Source organism: Tripterygium wilfordii, chromosome 13 (assembly GCF_013401445.1).
Source record: "Tripterygium wilfordii isolate XIE 37 chromosome 13, ASM1340144v1, whole genome shotgun sequence".
In the NCBI taxonomy this organism is placed as follows: domain Eukaryota; kingdom Viridiplantae; phylum Streptophyta; class Magnoliopsida; order Celastrales; family Celastraceae; genus Tripterygium; species Tripterygium wilfordii.
In genome coordinates this window covers 949,839-966,053 of record NC_052244.1, presented here as the reverse complement: position 1 = coordinate 966,053, position 16,215 = coordinate 949,839, and the positions used below count along the sequence as shown (strand labels likewise).

At 39.6% G+C, this 16,215-nt stretch overlaps 4 protein-coding genes and 1 long non-coding RNA gene across 10 annotated transcripts; 4 read left to right on the top strand and 1 right to left on the bottom strand.

Moving 5' to 3' along the window:
- The first annotated feature begins 482 nt into the window (after positions 1-482).
- On the top strand, positions 483-2,641 carry LOC120013291 (macrophage migration inhibitory factor homolog). 2 transcript variants are annotated; one of them, XM_038865045.1, is made up of 4 exons: positions 483-681; positions 1,861-2,061; positions 2,151-2,209; positions 2,377-2,635. In XM_038865045.1, exons 1-3 carry the CDS (start codon positions 571-573, stop codon positions 2,202-2,204), a joined length of 366 nt encoding a protein of 121 aa, XP_038720973.1. In that variant the 5' UTR covers positions 483-570; the 3' UTR covers positions 2,205-2,209; positions 2,377-2,635. The 2 variants fall into 2 exon arrangements, with proteins under 2 accessions (XP_038720973.1, XP_038720974.1); XM_038865046.1 differs by lacking the exon at positions 2,151-2,209 and having other exon boundaries at positions 485-681; positions 2,377-2,641.
- A 152-nt stretch (positions 2,642-2,793) lies between these two features.
- LOC120013290 (PRA1 family protein B4-like) lies at positions 2,794-5,029 on the top strand. The gene has a single exon (XM_038865044.1). The coding sequence runs from the start codon at positions 4,060-4,062 to the stop codon at positions 4,753-4,755; it is 696 nt and encodes a 231-aa protein (XP_038720972.1). The 5' UTR covers positions 2,794-4,059; the 3' UTR covers positions 4,756-5,029.
- A 317-nt stretch (positions 5,030-5,346) lies between these two features.
- Positions 5,347-9,358, top strand: LOC120013288. 2 transcript variants are annotated; one of them, XM_038865041.1, is made up of 3 exons: positions 5,347-7,150; positions 7,269-7,346; positions 9,076-9,358. In XM_038865041.1, the coding sequence occupies exons 1-2, from the start codon at positions 6,293-6,295 to the stop codon at positions 7,320-7,322; spliced, it is 912 nt and encodes a 303-aa protein (XP_038720969.1). In that variant the 5' UTR covers positions 5,347-6,292; the 3' UTR covers positions 7,323-7,346; positions 9,076-9,358. The 2 variants fall into 2 exon arrangements, with proteins under 2 accessions (XP_038720969.1, XP_038720970.1); XM_038865042.1 differs by lacking the exon at positions 9,076-9,358 and adding an exon at positions 7,775-8,225.
- A 365-nt stretch (positions 9,359-9,723) lies between these two features.
- On the top strand, positions 9,724-12,940 carry LOC120013287. The gene is made up of 2 exons (XM_038865040.1): positions 9,724-10,542; positions 10,985-12,940. Exons 1-2 carry the CDS (start codon positions 10,526-10,528, stop codon positions 12,714-12,716), a joined length of 1,749 nt encoding a protein of 582 aa, XP_038720968.1. The 5' UTR covers positions 9,724-10,525; the 3' UTR covers positions 12,717-12,940.
- On the bottom strand, positions 11,037-15,166 carry LOC120013292. Of its 4 annotated transcripts, none has more exons than XR_005471389.1 (8): positions 14,859-15,166; positions 14,609-14,730; positions 14,180-14,350; positions 13,690-13,784; positions 13,125-13,600; positions 12,127-12,333; positions 11,650-11,717; positions 11,400-11,538 (listed from the first exon to the last, which is right to left on the bottom strand). It is a non-coding gene; the product is annotated as an uncharacterized LOC120013292 (long non-coding RNA). The 4 variants fall into 4 exon arrangements; XR_005471391.1 differs by lacking the exon at positions 11,400-11,538 and having other exon boundaries at positions 11,581-11,717; positions 13,125-13,411; positions 13,499-13,600; XR_005471390.1 differs by lacking the exons at positions 11,400-11,538; positions 11,650-11,717 and adding an exon at positions 11,037-11,164.
- Positions 15,167-16,215: the final 1,049 nt, after the last annotated feature.

Below are 16,215 nucleotides of genomic sequence, written 5' to 3'. Positions count from 1 at the left end.
CCTATGCGACTTAAACTCTCACTTGGGTAAAAGTTATCGCAATTAAGTTTACCGTCTCAACTTACGATCCATTGTTCTTTACGAAGTTTACAATTAGAGATGAACACAATCAGTGTTAGTATAAGGTTCACGGTTGTTATTTTGCCACATTTGACATATTAACAATGTGATTTAAGGGTAGTTTCTCTTGTGGGGATGCTATTATCATCATTCATCACTGTGTAGATACATGAAGTAAATCAATGACATTAGAAACTCAAATCAACAATCAAATCTGACACTAGTTTAGGGCTTTGCGATCCATGGGCTACAATAGTTTAAGAATTTCGTTCGGCCCAGAAAAGGATGGGCTGCAGTATATTGGGCTGATAAAGTGGGTAGGTAAGACTTAAGAGTGCAAAACTGTAGGACTCGCAAGGGCAAATTCGGCAATTAACATGTTCCCGTTTCTTTATCACTCATCAGTATTCATCATTAATATTTTTCCATTTTAGACGGATATCGAGTAAGAAAGCGCAGTGCAACAAGAAGGTTTTGTTTTGGCGATAGTTGCAGAGAGAGAGAGAAACGATGCCTTGCTTGAACCTCTCAACCAACGTGAACTTGGATGGTATTGACACCTCCTCCATCCTCTCTGAGGCCACCTCCACCGTCGCCAAAATTATCGGCAAACCCGAGGCGGTAAGAACTCCTCTCCCATTCTCTCTAAATTTGTGTGTATGTCAATGTGTATGTATTCTCATCAACTTGCATGTTTAGCGGCCTAACTCGATTTTGTTTCTATTGTATGCTATTGTTGGATCGCTGTTGTATTTTATTTCTGGTTTTCAGCGATTTCATAGCTAATTTCCGACATTGAACTCTTAATAAAATGAAATGATGAATTATTAAGTGAGGAATTACTGGCTAGAACCTGTGAGACTAAGTATTTGTTGATATTTCGACGCAATAGGTGTAGATGGTGCCGTTTATGTCTAATGTCTTTGTGATACATGTATAGAGCATGAATTCTTGGCAAATCCATGTATCAATACATGCTCCTTTGGTAGGAGGGACTTAACGTGTGCCTTAACTGATGTTTGTGTTGCTTTCTGCTAGTAATTACTAATGGTTCATATGGAAGAGTGAGGGGAGGCAAGGAGAAGGGAGGTAAGTCTAGGGACATCTTTCGTTCCTCGAGAGTTCTACCTCAACCACCTCCTATTAGCCTAATATGTTGCTCACCTAAGTTGGGGGAAATGGAGGGGAACAAAATGTGTTTAAATTTATGTCTTATAATTCCAAAGCTCTAATATGACTAGTTAGTATATTAACAAACAACTGATGTAAAAGTAAAATTACTATGTTGAACATTGAACAAGCTATGTGTTTTCATTTTGTCTGATTAGGCTTTTAGCATCTGTTTGATTTGCTGCCATATAGGTATACTCACCCCAGCTGACTATGGGAAGCCTAATCAACTGCTATGTCCTCATAAAGGGCTATTGTCATATCTCAGTAGAAGTTGGAAAACTCTTATTCGTTCCGCCTTAAAGTTCTCTGCCATGAAATGTACTCTAAAATTGCAAGTATAATTACCCTGTTGGTTCCAATTGCAATGCTTGTAATTCACTATGCAATGAGCTTGTAGCTCATTTCAAGTAGATATTAGTTAGTTATTCACAAGTGTTAGTTTAGGTAGAGATGCATTCTTTATAAGGGATTAAGAATCGGGATTTAGCTAGAATGGAATGGAATGGAATGTAAGTTTGGTTTCTTCACCCTGTAGCTCTTTCATTATTTTTTCTTTACAAGTGTTGATTGCTTGGGATAATATTTTGCTATTCAACTTCTAACCATAAATATTTCTTTTTGGTGCAGTATGTAATGATTGTTTTGAAGGGATCAGTGCCCATGTCATTTGGTGGCTCTGTGGAGCCTGCAGCCTATGGCGAGTTGGTGTCCATTGGAGGTCTTAATCCTGATGTGAACAAGAAATTGAGTGCTGCAATTGCCTCAATTCTTGAGACAAAGTTATCAGTGCCCAAATCTCGATATTTCCTCAAGTTTTATGACACCAAGGCAAGCCATTGAAACTGTTTGATTAATTTAGAATATGGGCTGTTGTCATGCACTCGTGTCTTCTCATTGCATTCTTCCTGTTTGTTTAGGCCCATCAGAGCCAAGAACATGCACAGTGTTTGCATGCTTTACACCAGCATTAGATAATGTAAATAAATCTTCACTAATTTAACTTTGAGCATAGCCATTGCCAGTTTTTCTTGTAATACCAGCTTTATGCTTATTATTTTGGCTGTGCCTATTATAGCACTCATTTTATGGTATTTCCTACTTGCTGTCATTTCACATGGCGCTGATACCTCTCTTATTTTGTAGGGTTCACATTTTGGATGGAATGGGTCCACCTTCTAAATCAAGCACATTTCCATGGAAACTTGATGCTATGGCACCTGATATCTATATGGTGTTTTGTGATCATACCAACTTGGTAATACTAAAATATCTTGTCATTTTCATGTTTTAGGGGTATGAGACTTGTTTGATCGAATATGCATTGTTGAATGCCTTCTTATGGTGGAAATTAATGTCTGACTGGGTAATTAATATAATTGAATATGTTGCATGATTAAGTTTAGGATTATGATGCCGTCATGTTGACATCTAATTTACTGATTAAGTCTCATATAGAGGACTAACTATTATTTGGCCTGCCTTGCGATGTAAGTAGAAAATCATATAGACTACTTGTGGGTTCTTGTTCATGTATCACTCGTGCTTCTTATCTTTCCATCCCTTTTTTGCGATTTCCCATGCATTATGACCTGGAATGTTACAAGTGCTTCGCCAAACACACTCCCTTGCTAGAGATTGAAAAAAGGTATGAAGGGTATTCTAGATTCCTTTTGAAGGACTTGCTATGCTTGTTGACCCTGTCAATCTGAGCTTTATTCTTGTGAGTTGTGACTGCAATGAAGTTAGCAAATATGCTTACTGAATACAGATGCATGGATGATGGATCTGCTTTTATCATGACTTAATGGTTGGACTATGTAATGGACGCAGAGCTCGGCCACAAATTTGGATCCCAAATTACCCCCTGCATGCTGATTGAGCTTTGGTTACCTTTTGTATTATGGATTAAAATGTCTTACCAAATTGTCATATTCTGGGTCTTAACACAGACTAGATTGGGCTGAGCCTTGCCGGTCAACGGGATTGGCTATAGGCCATCCGTGCGTCAAAGATGAAGGGGACTGTTCTCCTTTTCCTTTGAATAGCGAGATTACATTAGCCATGGATAAGGTGGTGGTTGCAATATCATCTGGCATGAATTTTATTTTGAGGTATATGGATGGTGTTATGGGTGTAATAGCACTTTCTTGAGATCAGTAACGTAGGCATGATACCCGAAGTTAAATAGAGTTGGAAGAAACACCCCTTGGTTGAGTGGCAAGTTGATGGGATCTACTCTCTTAGATTTAATTCCCTCGTTTAACAAATTTCTTTGAAGCCACCACCTCCATGGATCGAAAGCCCTGTAAATGCATGGTGCGTTCCTTTAGGGGCATTCACTTGGGTTGAAAGTTCAGTAATTGTCTGGTGCGTGTGATACGCGGGGGGCTCAAGTGTCCGAAGTTTCTCGTGTAGGGTGGCCCGCATCTGGAATGAATTGCTACTTAAAAGAAGAGTTGGAAGACATTGGGCTAGGACCTTAACTTTGTTATAGATTTATTGTGGCTTTAAGTGGCGTCAAAGCTCAGCCCATATTTAAGCCCTGCGGCGGGTCCATAAGTTTTTTCCTTTCTAGAGGCTAGAGAATCCGTGGTAGGTGCTATTATTTACTAACGATAGATCGTCCAGAGCTGACCTGGTATCATTTATTACGAAATTACCAGGAAGGAAAAATCCCTCCCATCGCCCATTCGTAACGACGAAGCAAGAGTAGGTTTTCACCATTCTTATCCTTCCTTACATAATTCAATAATTCTCTTCGCAAATTAAAATCACCCCAATCAACAGAGAAATCATCCTAGATCTATAGCCCTCAGAGTTACAACGATGTCTGCTCCTTCTCCTCCAGTCCTTCCGATCTCTAACGACCCTCCCACCACCACCGCTGTTCCTGTTGCGGCCGTTACCACCACTACCTCCGTCCAGTCCCAGCCTCCGATCCAGATCTCAGCGTTCCGCGCATATATTTCTCAACTCCATGAGTCCATCCGCAATGGGCTCTCCCAAAGGCGCCCCTGGTCGGAGCTTCTTGACCGCTCTGCCTTCTCCAAACCTGAGTCCGTTGGAGACGCTTCACTTCGTATCAGGAAGAACTACTCGTATTTCCGCGTTAATTATCTGGCGGTAGTCACTGTGATTTTAGCATTATCTCTTTTGACCAACCCTTTCTCCCTCCTGCTTCTGCTGGGCCTTCTCTCGTCCTGGGTTTTTCTCTACCTTTTCCGACCGTCTGATCAGCCACTCATCCTCTTTGGCCGTACCTTTAGCAATCGTGAGACTCTCGGGATCCTTATTCTGCTCAGCGTCTTCGTCATCTTCCTCACAAGCGTTGGATCTGTGCTTATCTCTGCCCTCTTGGTCGGTGTGGCACTCGTGTGCGCTCACGGGGCGTTTAGAGTTCCCGAGGACATGTTTTTGGATGAACAAGAGCCTGCTGCCACTGGATTCCTCTCCCTCCTTGGTGGGGCTGCCTCCAACGCCGTCACCGCTGCTGCTCCTGTAGTTGCTGCCGCTCGTGTTTGAGGAGATTTGGCTGGTGGAATTTCACGGAATCTTTGGATCTGGTGAATCAGGATCTTGTTCGCTGGGTATACCTCAAGACATTTAAATTTTTGGTTGACAATAAAATAAAAGTAAAAATGTTTAGATCTGGGAACATATATAGTTGTATCTTCTTTATGCTCTTCTGAATAGGATTCAATACCTTACAAGTATTGGATCTATAAATTCTTTTGCTTCATTTGATTACAATGGTAATGTGTAATGTGATCTCATAATGGTGTTAACATTCATCTCATTTCACATTGTCCATAGTATTGGATCTATAGATTCTTTTGCTTCAGTTGATTACAATGGTACTGTGTAATATGATCTCATGGATAATGGGGTTAACATTCATATCTCTTTTCACATTGTCCATGGTATGATGTGTTATTGAATATTTCATAAGGAAGTTTTTGTATCTATGCATGTTGTATGTCATACATATAGATTTGCAGGTTTTCCTTTTCATTTGTTTCCTGTTTTGATTTGTTTTAAACTGGTTGGGTGTTGGCTGGAGAAGGAAACAATTGGTGTTTCTTTCCCAGAATTGATTTGGGTATGGATTGTTTGTCTTTTATAATGCTTGCAATATTCAAGTCCAGAATCAGGAGATTTGTGTTTGCAAATTATTTTATCCACTTTCACTTTACCAAGAAATGTCTTGACCTTCTGATGTGTGGTCTCCTTATTGTGAAGTACCAGCAAGGGTTTAACTTTGAGAGGCCTAATTTATGATGATGATCTGCTTGGTGCAGCGAGTTTCGGGTAGAAGGTGCATGTTAATTCTTCTGTTGCCCTCAATCTATATTAAGTTGATTGGGCTGTGGATTTGAAAATGGACGGTTGCAATCTAGGTTATAATGCTTATGTGGCATATGTTGATTTCCACAGATGAGTAGCCCTCAATATTCTTTAGTTCTTTGGTTTGTTATGTAAAATAGAGTTTGGTGTGGCATTATTTGGAATCAGCATCATTCCTTTTCATTTCTCTATTGTTAGTTAGAATATCTTGCTCAAACACCATACATCAATATTGTCCGGTTGTCGTTTGGTTCTTGTGTGAGCCAAAGGTTGACAACACTTTGTTCTTTTTGAGCTGTCGTTATTGGTTCTTAGGCTTAGAAAATACATCGTCATCTATTTTTATGTTCATAAAATATGTTCGAAAATGTATCGTCATTGATTTTTAAGTTTAGAAAATATGTTTTTAAGCTCAGAAAATATGTCGGTTGCGTGAGAGATTTGTAGTCACCAAAAGAGAAGAATCTCAAATAAAGTGATGAAAAATGCATCTGATCTGATATACTGGCCTGAGTCTTTCTGTGCATTAATTTTTATTTATTTTCTCGGTGGGAAATGCCTTTAAGAAGCAAAGATGATGTAATGCGAAAAAAGGGAGTTCAACGATGTCGTTTCGATAAACAACCAGTTACCAAAAAGAATAAAAGCGCTCTCCTGGAAATCTCACTCTCGGTTTACTGGAGCTGGCTTCTCTTTTCCTCTCCTTGGAAGTCTCATGGAGCACCAGTTGCAGAAAATTGCAATATCTGGACCGACTCTAGCCTCCTTGCTTCAACGGTTTAGCGCATCGCCAGCCGATATCGACGGCTTGCTCTTTGGCCACGTGAATCTGGTCACCCCTACCCTCACCGACGACTCTTCCTCCGGCTCCTCCGACCAGCCACACCTCATCGCAACCATCACTTCGTTCCTCTCTCTTTCGCATCTCTCCTTTTACGATCCGCTCGGGAACCTACGCCTTGGCCCTCAACAATATCAAAATCTCCTTGGCTGGTTCTCCGCTCGCCGCCGATCCACTCTCCGCCCCTCCATGCGTGAATTCTCCGTATCCTCCTCGCTATCCAAATCCTCTAATTACAATACTTCAGCGGCCACCAAAGACATCAACACAAGTTATGGTAATTTCTCGCCGTGTATTTTCCTCTTGCTTGCTACCCCGGTTCAAGAGTCGTTAATTCACACGCACGATTACCGTGCGTACCAATTCGTGGCGTCGACGGAGTCGTTCGAGGCGAAATCCGTAGAAATCGTGAATATTGGGCCTGCGTTCCGGGGACATTACGAAAATTTCAGCCCAACCTCCCCGTTGCCAATGCTAAGCTGCGAAATGAGGGGACCATCGATGATGATGACTGAGGAGGAGAGCTTGAGGGAGTCAAAGGAGGCGACGAGGGACCAGAAGCAGCTGGATAAGTGTGTGGAGGGTTTTCAAGTCCGTAGGTTGAAGCAGTTGCTGGGATCTGAATCTGCGAGTTACACAGCCGGGTTGGAAGATTTGTACGAGAAGATGTTGGCCAAGATCGAAAGCTTGGCAAGGCAGGTCGAGATTAGCTCAGCCAAAGTTCTTGAGCAGGTCAGTTTGATTCCATCATTATCTGCTTAATCTGAAAGTTGAGCATGTCAGTTCAGGCTGTATTTCTTTTTTAGTGTGATGATGGGGAGATGAAGTTTGTGAATTGAACTTTTGGCAGGAAAATCACAATAGGAAGTTGAGGCACAAAGTCATCAGGACAGGACTAGAATGACTGATGTTTCTGCCCTCATGTCAGGTGATTATTTTTTTTCTATGTTATAAATTTTTGTAATCGATAATCCAAACTCAAAAGAGGTATTGTCAATGAGTTTGGAAGGAATAAACAAATTGAACCCTAGATTCATTATGCATCAGTTAAGTTTAAATGTTTGGAACTTAAAATGCAACTCATGCGATATGTTGTCGAAAAGTTTGCATGGACGAGTTGAACCATATCCATTGTGCATTGGCCAAGTTTAATGTTTGACACTTGAAATGCAAATTCATGACATACATGTCAACAAGTTTGCAGGGAAGAAACAAATTGAACCTTAGGTACATTATGCATCTGTTAATTTTGTATTTATCATAGGTTTTTACTTTCGGGAATGAAATCATCAAAGAACACTTTTTCATCTTGTTAAGTATCTGATTTTATCCTGTGAATTGTTTGGAATACTTCAGATCTTGTAGGGTTTGTACAAAACATTGGTGCCAGAACCTTGTCTTATGTTACGATTAAACTAGTGTCGCTGATGCGTAATGCCTGCACGTGGGATTCAATACTTTTTGAGAGATTCTGTTACAAGTTGCTAGATGATCAATGGTGGATATTGAATCTTGATACGCCCAATGGTGGATATTTGCTAAAAGGAGTGAGTAGGCATAGGAGCACAATTAGATGGGAATCATGGAAGGAAAGTACTTAGTTTGTTCTTCGTTTGGAGTCTTAAGCTTTCCTTGAATTAGATGGGATCATGGGAAGCATAGAAGGAAAATACTGAGTTTGTTCTTGCTTTTTTTGGAGTCTTAAGCTTTCCTCGAATTAAGCCATTTTCCCTTGATTCAGTCGTTTACTTTTGTCATTGTTTCCTGATGTATGTATGAAATCATCTAAATCTTCCCATTCATTCTATGATTTCTTTTCTAATCGTTACAAAATTCTTCAATTATTGCAATTCCTGTTTTGGAATTTTCTCGATCCTGCAATATTGAACATGTTGATAGTCTGTTTTGAGGCACTCAAACAAGAGTAGAAATATAGAATAGGAATTTGCATTGTTGGACCCTTGACATGAAGTGGCCTCTTACTCTCACCACCGCTATGCCTTGAGAGGTGCATATGAGGGCAAAGGAATCATATTTTTTGTTTCTCAAAAAGAAGATTTTTCTGACAAGACACTTTTAAGGCTTCAAGGAAAGTGAAAATTTAGTGATCGATTCAGATTGGATAACATCTATACCTTTTTAAGGAGAGTATTATGGAAGATATCCTTTGCAGATCTCTTTGATTGGGTTGTCAAACTGGCGCGAGACATGAGTTGAAACTTGAAAAGTTCACCATTGTTTACAGTTTATCCCAAAAGATAATAAAAAGTAAAAATAATAATAATAATAATACAAGAGTCAGAGAATGATTAAAAGAGTCCTACTACAGAGTCGGAAACCAATGTTTTATATGCGCAGCTGAACTGTAACTGATACTGTAAGAAGCAAGATGTGAAAGAAAACAGCAGTATGGAGTCATTGCTAGCCCCCTTAGATCTAGACAATTACATGTGGATATGGTCGCATTGTAGTTTGGCTGTTGAATTGGATGACACCATCGATACCCTGGGATTTATAATTGTTAATGTGTGGGTCTAACTACAAGAAAGGCCTATTGAATTCTTCATTCCACTATCAATTTGTTCTTTTAGCATTGATAGACTTTGTGAAACCACTGCAACTTCCTTTTCTCTCACCTCTAGTTCCTCTTTCTTCAGGGATCTTTTGAGAACGGGCAAGTGCTTTTTTGTAGCAGGGACATTGATTATCCCATGGCCATGAAGCTTGATTGGTGCTTCATTCAATTGGATTTTTTTGCGGACTCTGAGCCAGTGGTGTCTGATTTCTTCTGGGTGGCTCGGTGCCAACTCCAATTAGGTGTGTGCAATCCATGTTATCATGTAAATAAGCTTGTCTGCTCTATTATAAACTTTTTATTATATCTTGAATCTGGTTTGGAATGGAAATGAAAGTATCATGGGCTATTGCACTGTTTCTTTCCCTCTTGATTGATGCGGAAGGTCTTCTGAATATGGGAGCCAATGCCAGGACTTGTACCAACTCTGTACGTTACTTCGATTGTTCTTGTAGACAGCAGAGACTAAAATATGGATTATCGTTTTCAAATTTAGGTTTTGGAAAAACGATTTTGTCAGTGTTGTTCGGTCCCTATTCTGATTGGATTAAGTCAACATATTTGTCATTTTTATGGACATAATGCTATTTTTATTTGAGCACGATGGAGACGATGCTATTTGTTTAAGTGGCCTTTTGAGTTTGTGGTGCATCTTTGGAGTTTATTATCATGTATGGAATTGGAGTTTTCCCTATCTTATGAATCTCATATGGAATCTTGGCATTAGGTTGAAAGAGGAAACTTGTAAAGCTGGAAATTTCATACACCTAAGTAGATTTAGGGCTTTTAGCTCGGCCCAACACCTCTTAGTTTGCTGGGTTGGGGTTTCTGGCCCACTCAGCCCAGCCCTAGACAGACAATGGGCCTTTCCGGGCTTGGGGACTCAAGGGCTTTTCTGTAGCCCCGCGTCGTTTGGTGCACTGCAATACGGTATAAACAAATCGAAGCTTTTAAAAACATTGAAGAGGGGTGAGAACAACATTATTGTAGTCTTTGTTGTGTGGTTCGAAGTTTGGTTTTTTATGTTGAGGACCCAAGTTCAGATCCAGACTCCATTTTTTTTTCTACTTATTTTTATTGAAGGCTCGGCCCGCCAGACTTGGCACAGGAGCCCGGCCCTTATATGTGCCAAAAAAGGCCCAATAGCAAAAGTTATGGGCTAGGCCTATCATCTTATTTTATTACTACTCCTGATGTGCCATGTAAAAAACAAGAATTCAAGTCCATTCCTTCATCTCCAAGAAATGGCGTGGGCCACGTGTAGCAAAATAGTGGCTTAGAACAAGCCCTGGATGGGCCACGTCATCATAATTCGTGTGTATCCACTTTGGGAATATGCAATAACAAGTAGCCTTAAATACCACCAAATCTTAATTTGGAAAATGATGCCTTCGTCCCCAAGACTAGGGCCGAACGCATAACCGGCAATACACATAAAGTCATAAACCCTTGAACAGAGGACGTTTGAATACTAAAACCAGCGTAGGGACAGAAGAAATAGTGACTGGGAGGCAAGAAAACAAGCTACAAGCATGACGATTGTTGATCGGTTAGCTTCCTTTCTGATTTATCAACTTCCTAGCTTCTCTGGTTTGCACACTCTGTATCTCTCTCCAATAGTTCTCTACTTTGTTCTAGATTTGTCCACAGGCAAAAGTGTTCTTTTATGTCTCCAAAAAAACATTGGGAGTAAAAATCATTTTTCTCAATTTGAAAATGAGGAGTTGTGTTAGCGAAGGAAAAATTCAGATTGAAACTCGACCGTAGTAGAATGAAATATGGATATCTAGCTCTTAAAATAACAGAGAAAGATAGCCTCTGCATTTCTTTGTTATTTCCATTGCACCGTAGGTTAAATCCATATCCAAAGTCCATCACAACAAAACATTATTGTCTTCTTTCTTACATTGACAAATATTTTATTCTCTATTTTTAAAGTAAAAACACCACCAAGTTGTCTGAACGGAACTCTTTCTGTGAATTGATGGCAGGGATGCAAGGTCGAGGAAACGTAGTGGGTGTGAATCAGTGGAGGACACACTTGAAAAGTGGAAAAGGCATAGTGAACAGCCTGAATGTGCAAAGGAAGGAGTCATAATGACCTGTAAGGCTCCAGCAAAGGGTTCGAGAAGGGGGTGTATGCGTGGAAAAGGAGGTCCAGAAAACTTGATCTGCAAATACAGAGGAGTTAGACAGAGGATATGGGGCAAATGGGTTGCTGAAATCCGTCAACCCATGAATAGAAGCAAATTGGCCAGGACTAGTAATCGGCTATGGCTCGGTACTTTCTCTACAGCTATTGAGGCAGCCCATGCTTATGATGAGGCTGCAAGGGCTATCCATGGTCCTTGTGCAAGGGTTAACTTCCCTGAGTCTTCTACAACAAGGAAGTTACCTAACGATGCACCAGCTTCAAGAACAACTGAAAGATCATCTACTGGATCTATGAGGGTAACAAGAAGTTGTGAAGCTGGCAGTGGTGAGGAATCGAAGACGATTCAAATATTATCTAAGGAAAAACCTGATGAGTTGAGTCCTCGAGTATCTGAGGAATTAAATTCAAAACACTCTTCAAAAGATTGTCTAGGAAATGTATCAGAGGAAAAGATGCCGGAGAGCGCTGCAGGAGATGGAAAAGATGTGGAACATGACTTACAAACTGATCGTGAATTTGCTGATGTTGAGGTTGAGACATCTATACTAAAGGAAGAAATAGATCCAGAACTGCAAGAAATTATGAGGTTAAGAAGTTATTGTGGCTTTGAAAATAGACAAGATTTCCTGCATAATGAGCCGAAAAAGATCAAAAGAAATGTTCATATATCTTCCAAAGATGTTGAAGTTCAGAGGCTTTTAAAGAGGGAAGAAATTGAAGTTAAATTTAGAAGAGCTGTGGAATCCAGTGGCCAAGACAATTTAAACAATAGATACAATCAATTGCATGATGATTTCATGGATTCAAGTACTGACAAACTTTCTACTCAAGTTGGGATGCATGTAGTGAATAAGTTATTGCAAGGAGAATGCACAGGAGTTATGGAATCCACAAACAGTAACATCTTCAACACTGGTTATGATGGCATGCACAATGCAGACAAAGTTGTGCACTATAATTCAAAAATGGATTGCGTACCTTCTAATCATGCTGAAGCAGGGAGGCCAGCTACGTGGAGAAATGAAGTCGGTGAGCCTTCTGAAAACATAGACCACAGTAGCCATAGTTGTTTCAAGGACAGATATGATCACTTGCATGATGCTCCAGTACGTATATCTAGTTATGTCCCTTCCAAAGATGTTGAATTTGAGATGGCCATAATGGGAGAGGAACAGCAAAGGAAACCTGCTAAGAGAAGAAATTATAGTGGCTATAACAATCCCAGTGACGATTTTGTTCACTTGCACAGTTCATCCAATGGTGAAGCAGTTGGTGGGAAGCATTTGGGGGCAATGAGCATTCTTGATACAGCATCAAGGCGCAACGATAAGTATAACTCTGATCAATTCAATATGACTCCTACAAGTTACCCGCAGACTGGAGGGCCATATGATATCTTTAACCATTTGCAAAACCCAGAGGCCACGATAGAAGGTAGCATAAATCAAATGGAAAGAAAAAACTCAGGCTTGGATGACAATTTCATTCCCTGTAAGTCTTATTTTGATTTGGATTTTGATGAAGAGCAAGCATCATTTTATTCATTGTTTCCCGATTTGGGATTCTAAATATCTCTGGTGGCTCATTGGTGGCAGTGGAGTGGTGGTATTTTAGAAACTTCCAACTAATGGAATCTTAGAATTTCAGACAACATACTTCAGTTTTTGCAGTATAGTTTCTAATACTTTTTGCTAAGGTCTAGGAAAACATTACAGATTTACAGTAAGTTGTGGGTCATACTTGATTGCTATGATGTAGTCTTTAATACAAAGTTGAGTTGGTTTTCTCCTGATATACATTATTCAAGTTATATTTGCTAAATTGTATGACCTGCTTAAATTACACGTGAGCTATCAGAAAAGAAACATCTATTTATTGTAATTGACATGGTATAACTACGAATTAATCGGCTAGGAAATCAATGACAATATGGATCAGAGAAGCAGGTGAAGAGAAGAATGATAGAGATCTCAAACCTCACTACTGCGGCTGTGAGCAATAGTTGACTATCGATCTCCAGTCCCATATAAAATATGAATCCAGACTGTTAACAGCTCTCTGCAAGCCCATCTAGCCAGTTAATCCAGCAATCTTGAAACTGCTTTTCAACTCTCATGGTACCACAACGATGTCACAGGAACAATGCTTATTTGATTGGTGTCCTCAGCATTTCAAACCTTCATGTGCCTTGTCCTGTAACCTCGATGATCACCTCAGCTACCTCCTTGCTCAATCTTCCCATGGTCCTGTTTTCATGCACATCCTGGAAAAGATTCATATGTACGATTAGGAGAGAAATCTGGTATTTAAAGGGGAGATTCAAAAATCTATTCAAGTCAAATTACTAAACTCCTGGTTTTTGAGATACAGAGTTGACTTGACAAATATTTTTTAGCAAGACCAAGTACGAGGCAGCCAAAAGCAGGAAGACCAATGATTTCCCAACCTGCAACTACATAACAGTGAAGGAGTTGATAAAGGAAACCAACATCATAAATTGAAAAAAAAAATAAAAACATTATGACAGGAACAAGATGGAACCATAGAGTACACAGCATATCCAAAGTCTGAAACCCCACGGAAGAGTCCATCAAGAACAATGCAAGAGCATTCATTGGCTGAGATCCTGCAACAAACTGCAAATATTGCCAGTGTCAAGAGATGCCAAGCAGTATTATGTCCCCCTTTACTCATTGCAATCAAGTCAGAAAGGATGTAAATCCATGAAAGGCAGAAACAAATTTGTAGTAAAAAAAATGAAAATTGTCATTTCAGAAACAAATTTATAGTAAAAATGAATATTTTCATCAGGAAACCCAAGCCAAAAGAGAGTGCAACAGCTTTTGCTATGCCAATGCTGGCAGCAAGTGCTAATGAAGTTGACAATGATGGAAGGAGTTTCTTGCCTTGGAGCCCATTTTTCATATCATCTTAATGACAAAAGCAAACCTCATTAATTACTGAAATGAAGTTCCAAGAATGCAAACATAAGTCTCGCAATAATAAAACAAACTTATAAAAAAAAAATTACCATCACCAACTAAACTATAACCATCACGCCATCACCTCCCTTGTTAACCAGTGCCTTCTCTTCAGCATCAAAAGATGTGGTGAATGTTGAGCAGGAGAACATTAAACAATTTGGATACCAGGTTGAAGACCGAAACTGATATCCCGACTGCTGCCAGTTCAACCGATCATCCTACACAGCAGGAATATATGAAGGAACAACTCTTCCAGAGTATCAAAACATAAAGGAAAACAGACAAGTTCTTGAAATTTTATGAGTTTGTTTTTGATTTATCAATCTTCAATATATATACATGCTATCCAATTAGTGTTCTCGCCATCATATGTGCTTTCAGGGAAAAGGAAACCCCCAAAAACTGATAAACAAGATGCAAGTAATGCTTCCATAAACTTAGAAAAACTATTTAGCTTGCTAGTTGCTACCCTGTACCTAAGTGACCGACAAAAGCACTATCAACCAACGATGTGAGGGGATCAACCGCACGAGCCAACGCAGCAGGAAAAGCAATTGACAAAATCTCTACTCCCAATTCGTCAACCTTAAATCCGTCTCTTCAGACCGCCCACCAAAAAAAAAAAAAGACGCACATATAAGTTATCAGATAAAAAACGATGTAGGAAGTAATGAAAACCCTAATTCAAGCTGCGTACTACGAGAAATTATGATCATGATATGGTACCTTATCTGGCGAATGAAAACCGAGAACGAATTCGATTGAGAAGAACCGGATCTGGACTACCGACTGGCTTGCCAGGAAGAGAGGCTTTTGTGTCTCTTGAGCTGAACTTTCAAGCGAAGTTGTGGTGTTCTTTTGAGGAGATAATTTTGGAACGAAATCGAAGCGGACTGAGCAATGGAGGTTTCGGCTTCTGGTAATTGTTCGCAGTCTACGAGAAGGACTTTTTCTCACAGAAAATAGCCAAGGCGGCCATTCCCAAATCCCAATTCTTGGAGGGAGGGAGGGAGAGAGGAATTGGGTTAATTTAATGGCGGACTTAATTAACGGCTACATTTCGCGCTCGGAAATATTTTGGCCCATTCGAGAGGTTTTATAAGGCAAACCCAAAAAGCGAAGCCCATCCAGGCCCAATTTGGAATTGCCTAAGCCCTAAGCAACATTATCGTTCCTTTCAAAATCAATTTAAAATAAATAAAAGTATATTCTAAAATTATTCATTGCTGTTTTTTTTAATGCCAGGTTAGTTTCTTTTCTTTTTTTGTAAACAGGAATTTTATTACCAAGAAAAAAATTACAATCAACGAGGATCAGAGTCCACAAAACACCAATCATTTTTTATCTCGGGAAAATTATCGGGAATACGATCAACCCATGTATCTGACTCGGATCTAGGGTTCCACAATTCGTTTAAAATTGTAGAATCTACAATTTGAATCTAACGGAAGTGTGTCACATCACACCACATCACGTTTTTGTATTTCCATTTTCAACACAATTGTTTGTTTTTTTCTCCAACATTAGACATGAATTGTAGACTCGAAGGAATTACGGGACCCCCAAATCCAACTGATTCGGCCCATATAGCCCATTTATTGATATATGGATATTCTCTATTTTATATTTCCTATTTTTATATCGATCTGGCATAATCCAACAGAGTGGCTTAAAAGTAAAGTAAAGTAAAGTTGAGCTCCTCTTACATGGACGACGAGTATCATGGGCCTAATAACCATTGACGATTGCCCATAAAGAATAAATTCATGCAAGCATGTGACCCATAACGAACATTATCTTCAATGTGTTTGGGGCTATGAATTTTAAACATTTTTTTCTTTGAAAGGTTTATAAATATTTCTGGTGTGATATCTTCATCTTTTCTACAGTCATGCAAATTGCTTGCTGAAATATTTGTGATGTGTTGTTGCCAACGATAGAACTAGCTAGCCCCGACACAAAAAATCCTTATTATATATTTTGTCTCGTATTTTCCACAAGTAAACAATAGATATCAATACATCAATAGACAACGATCGATCACTGGCTAGTAAAGGAGAGAATCAACTACGAGTGGTAGGTT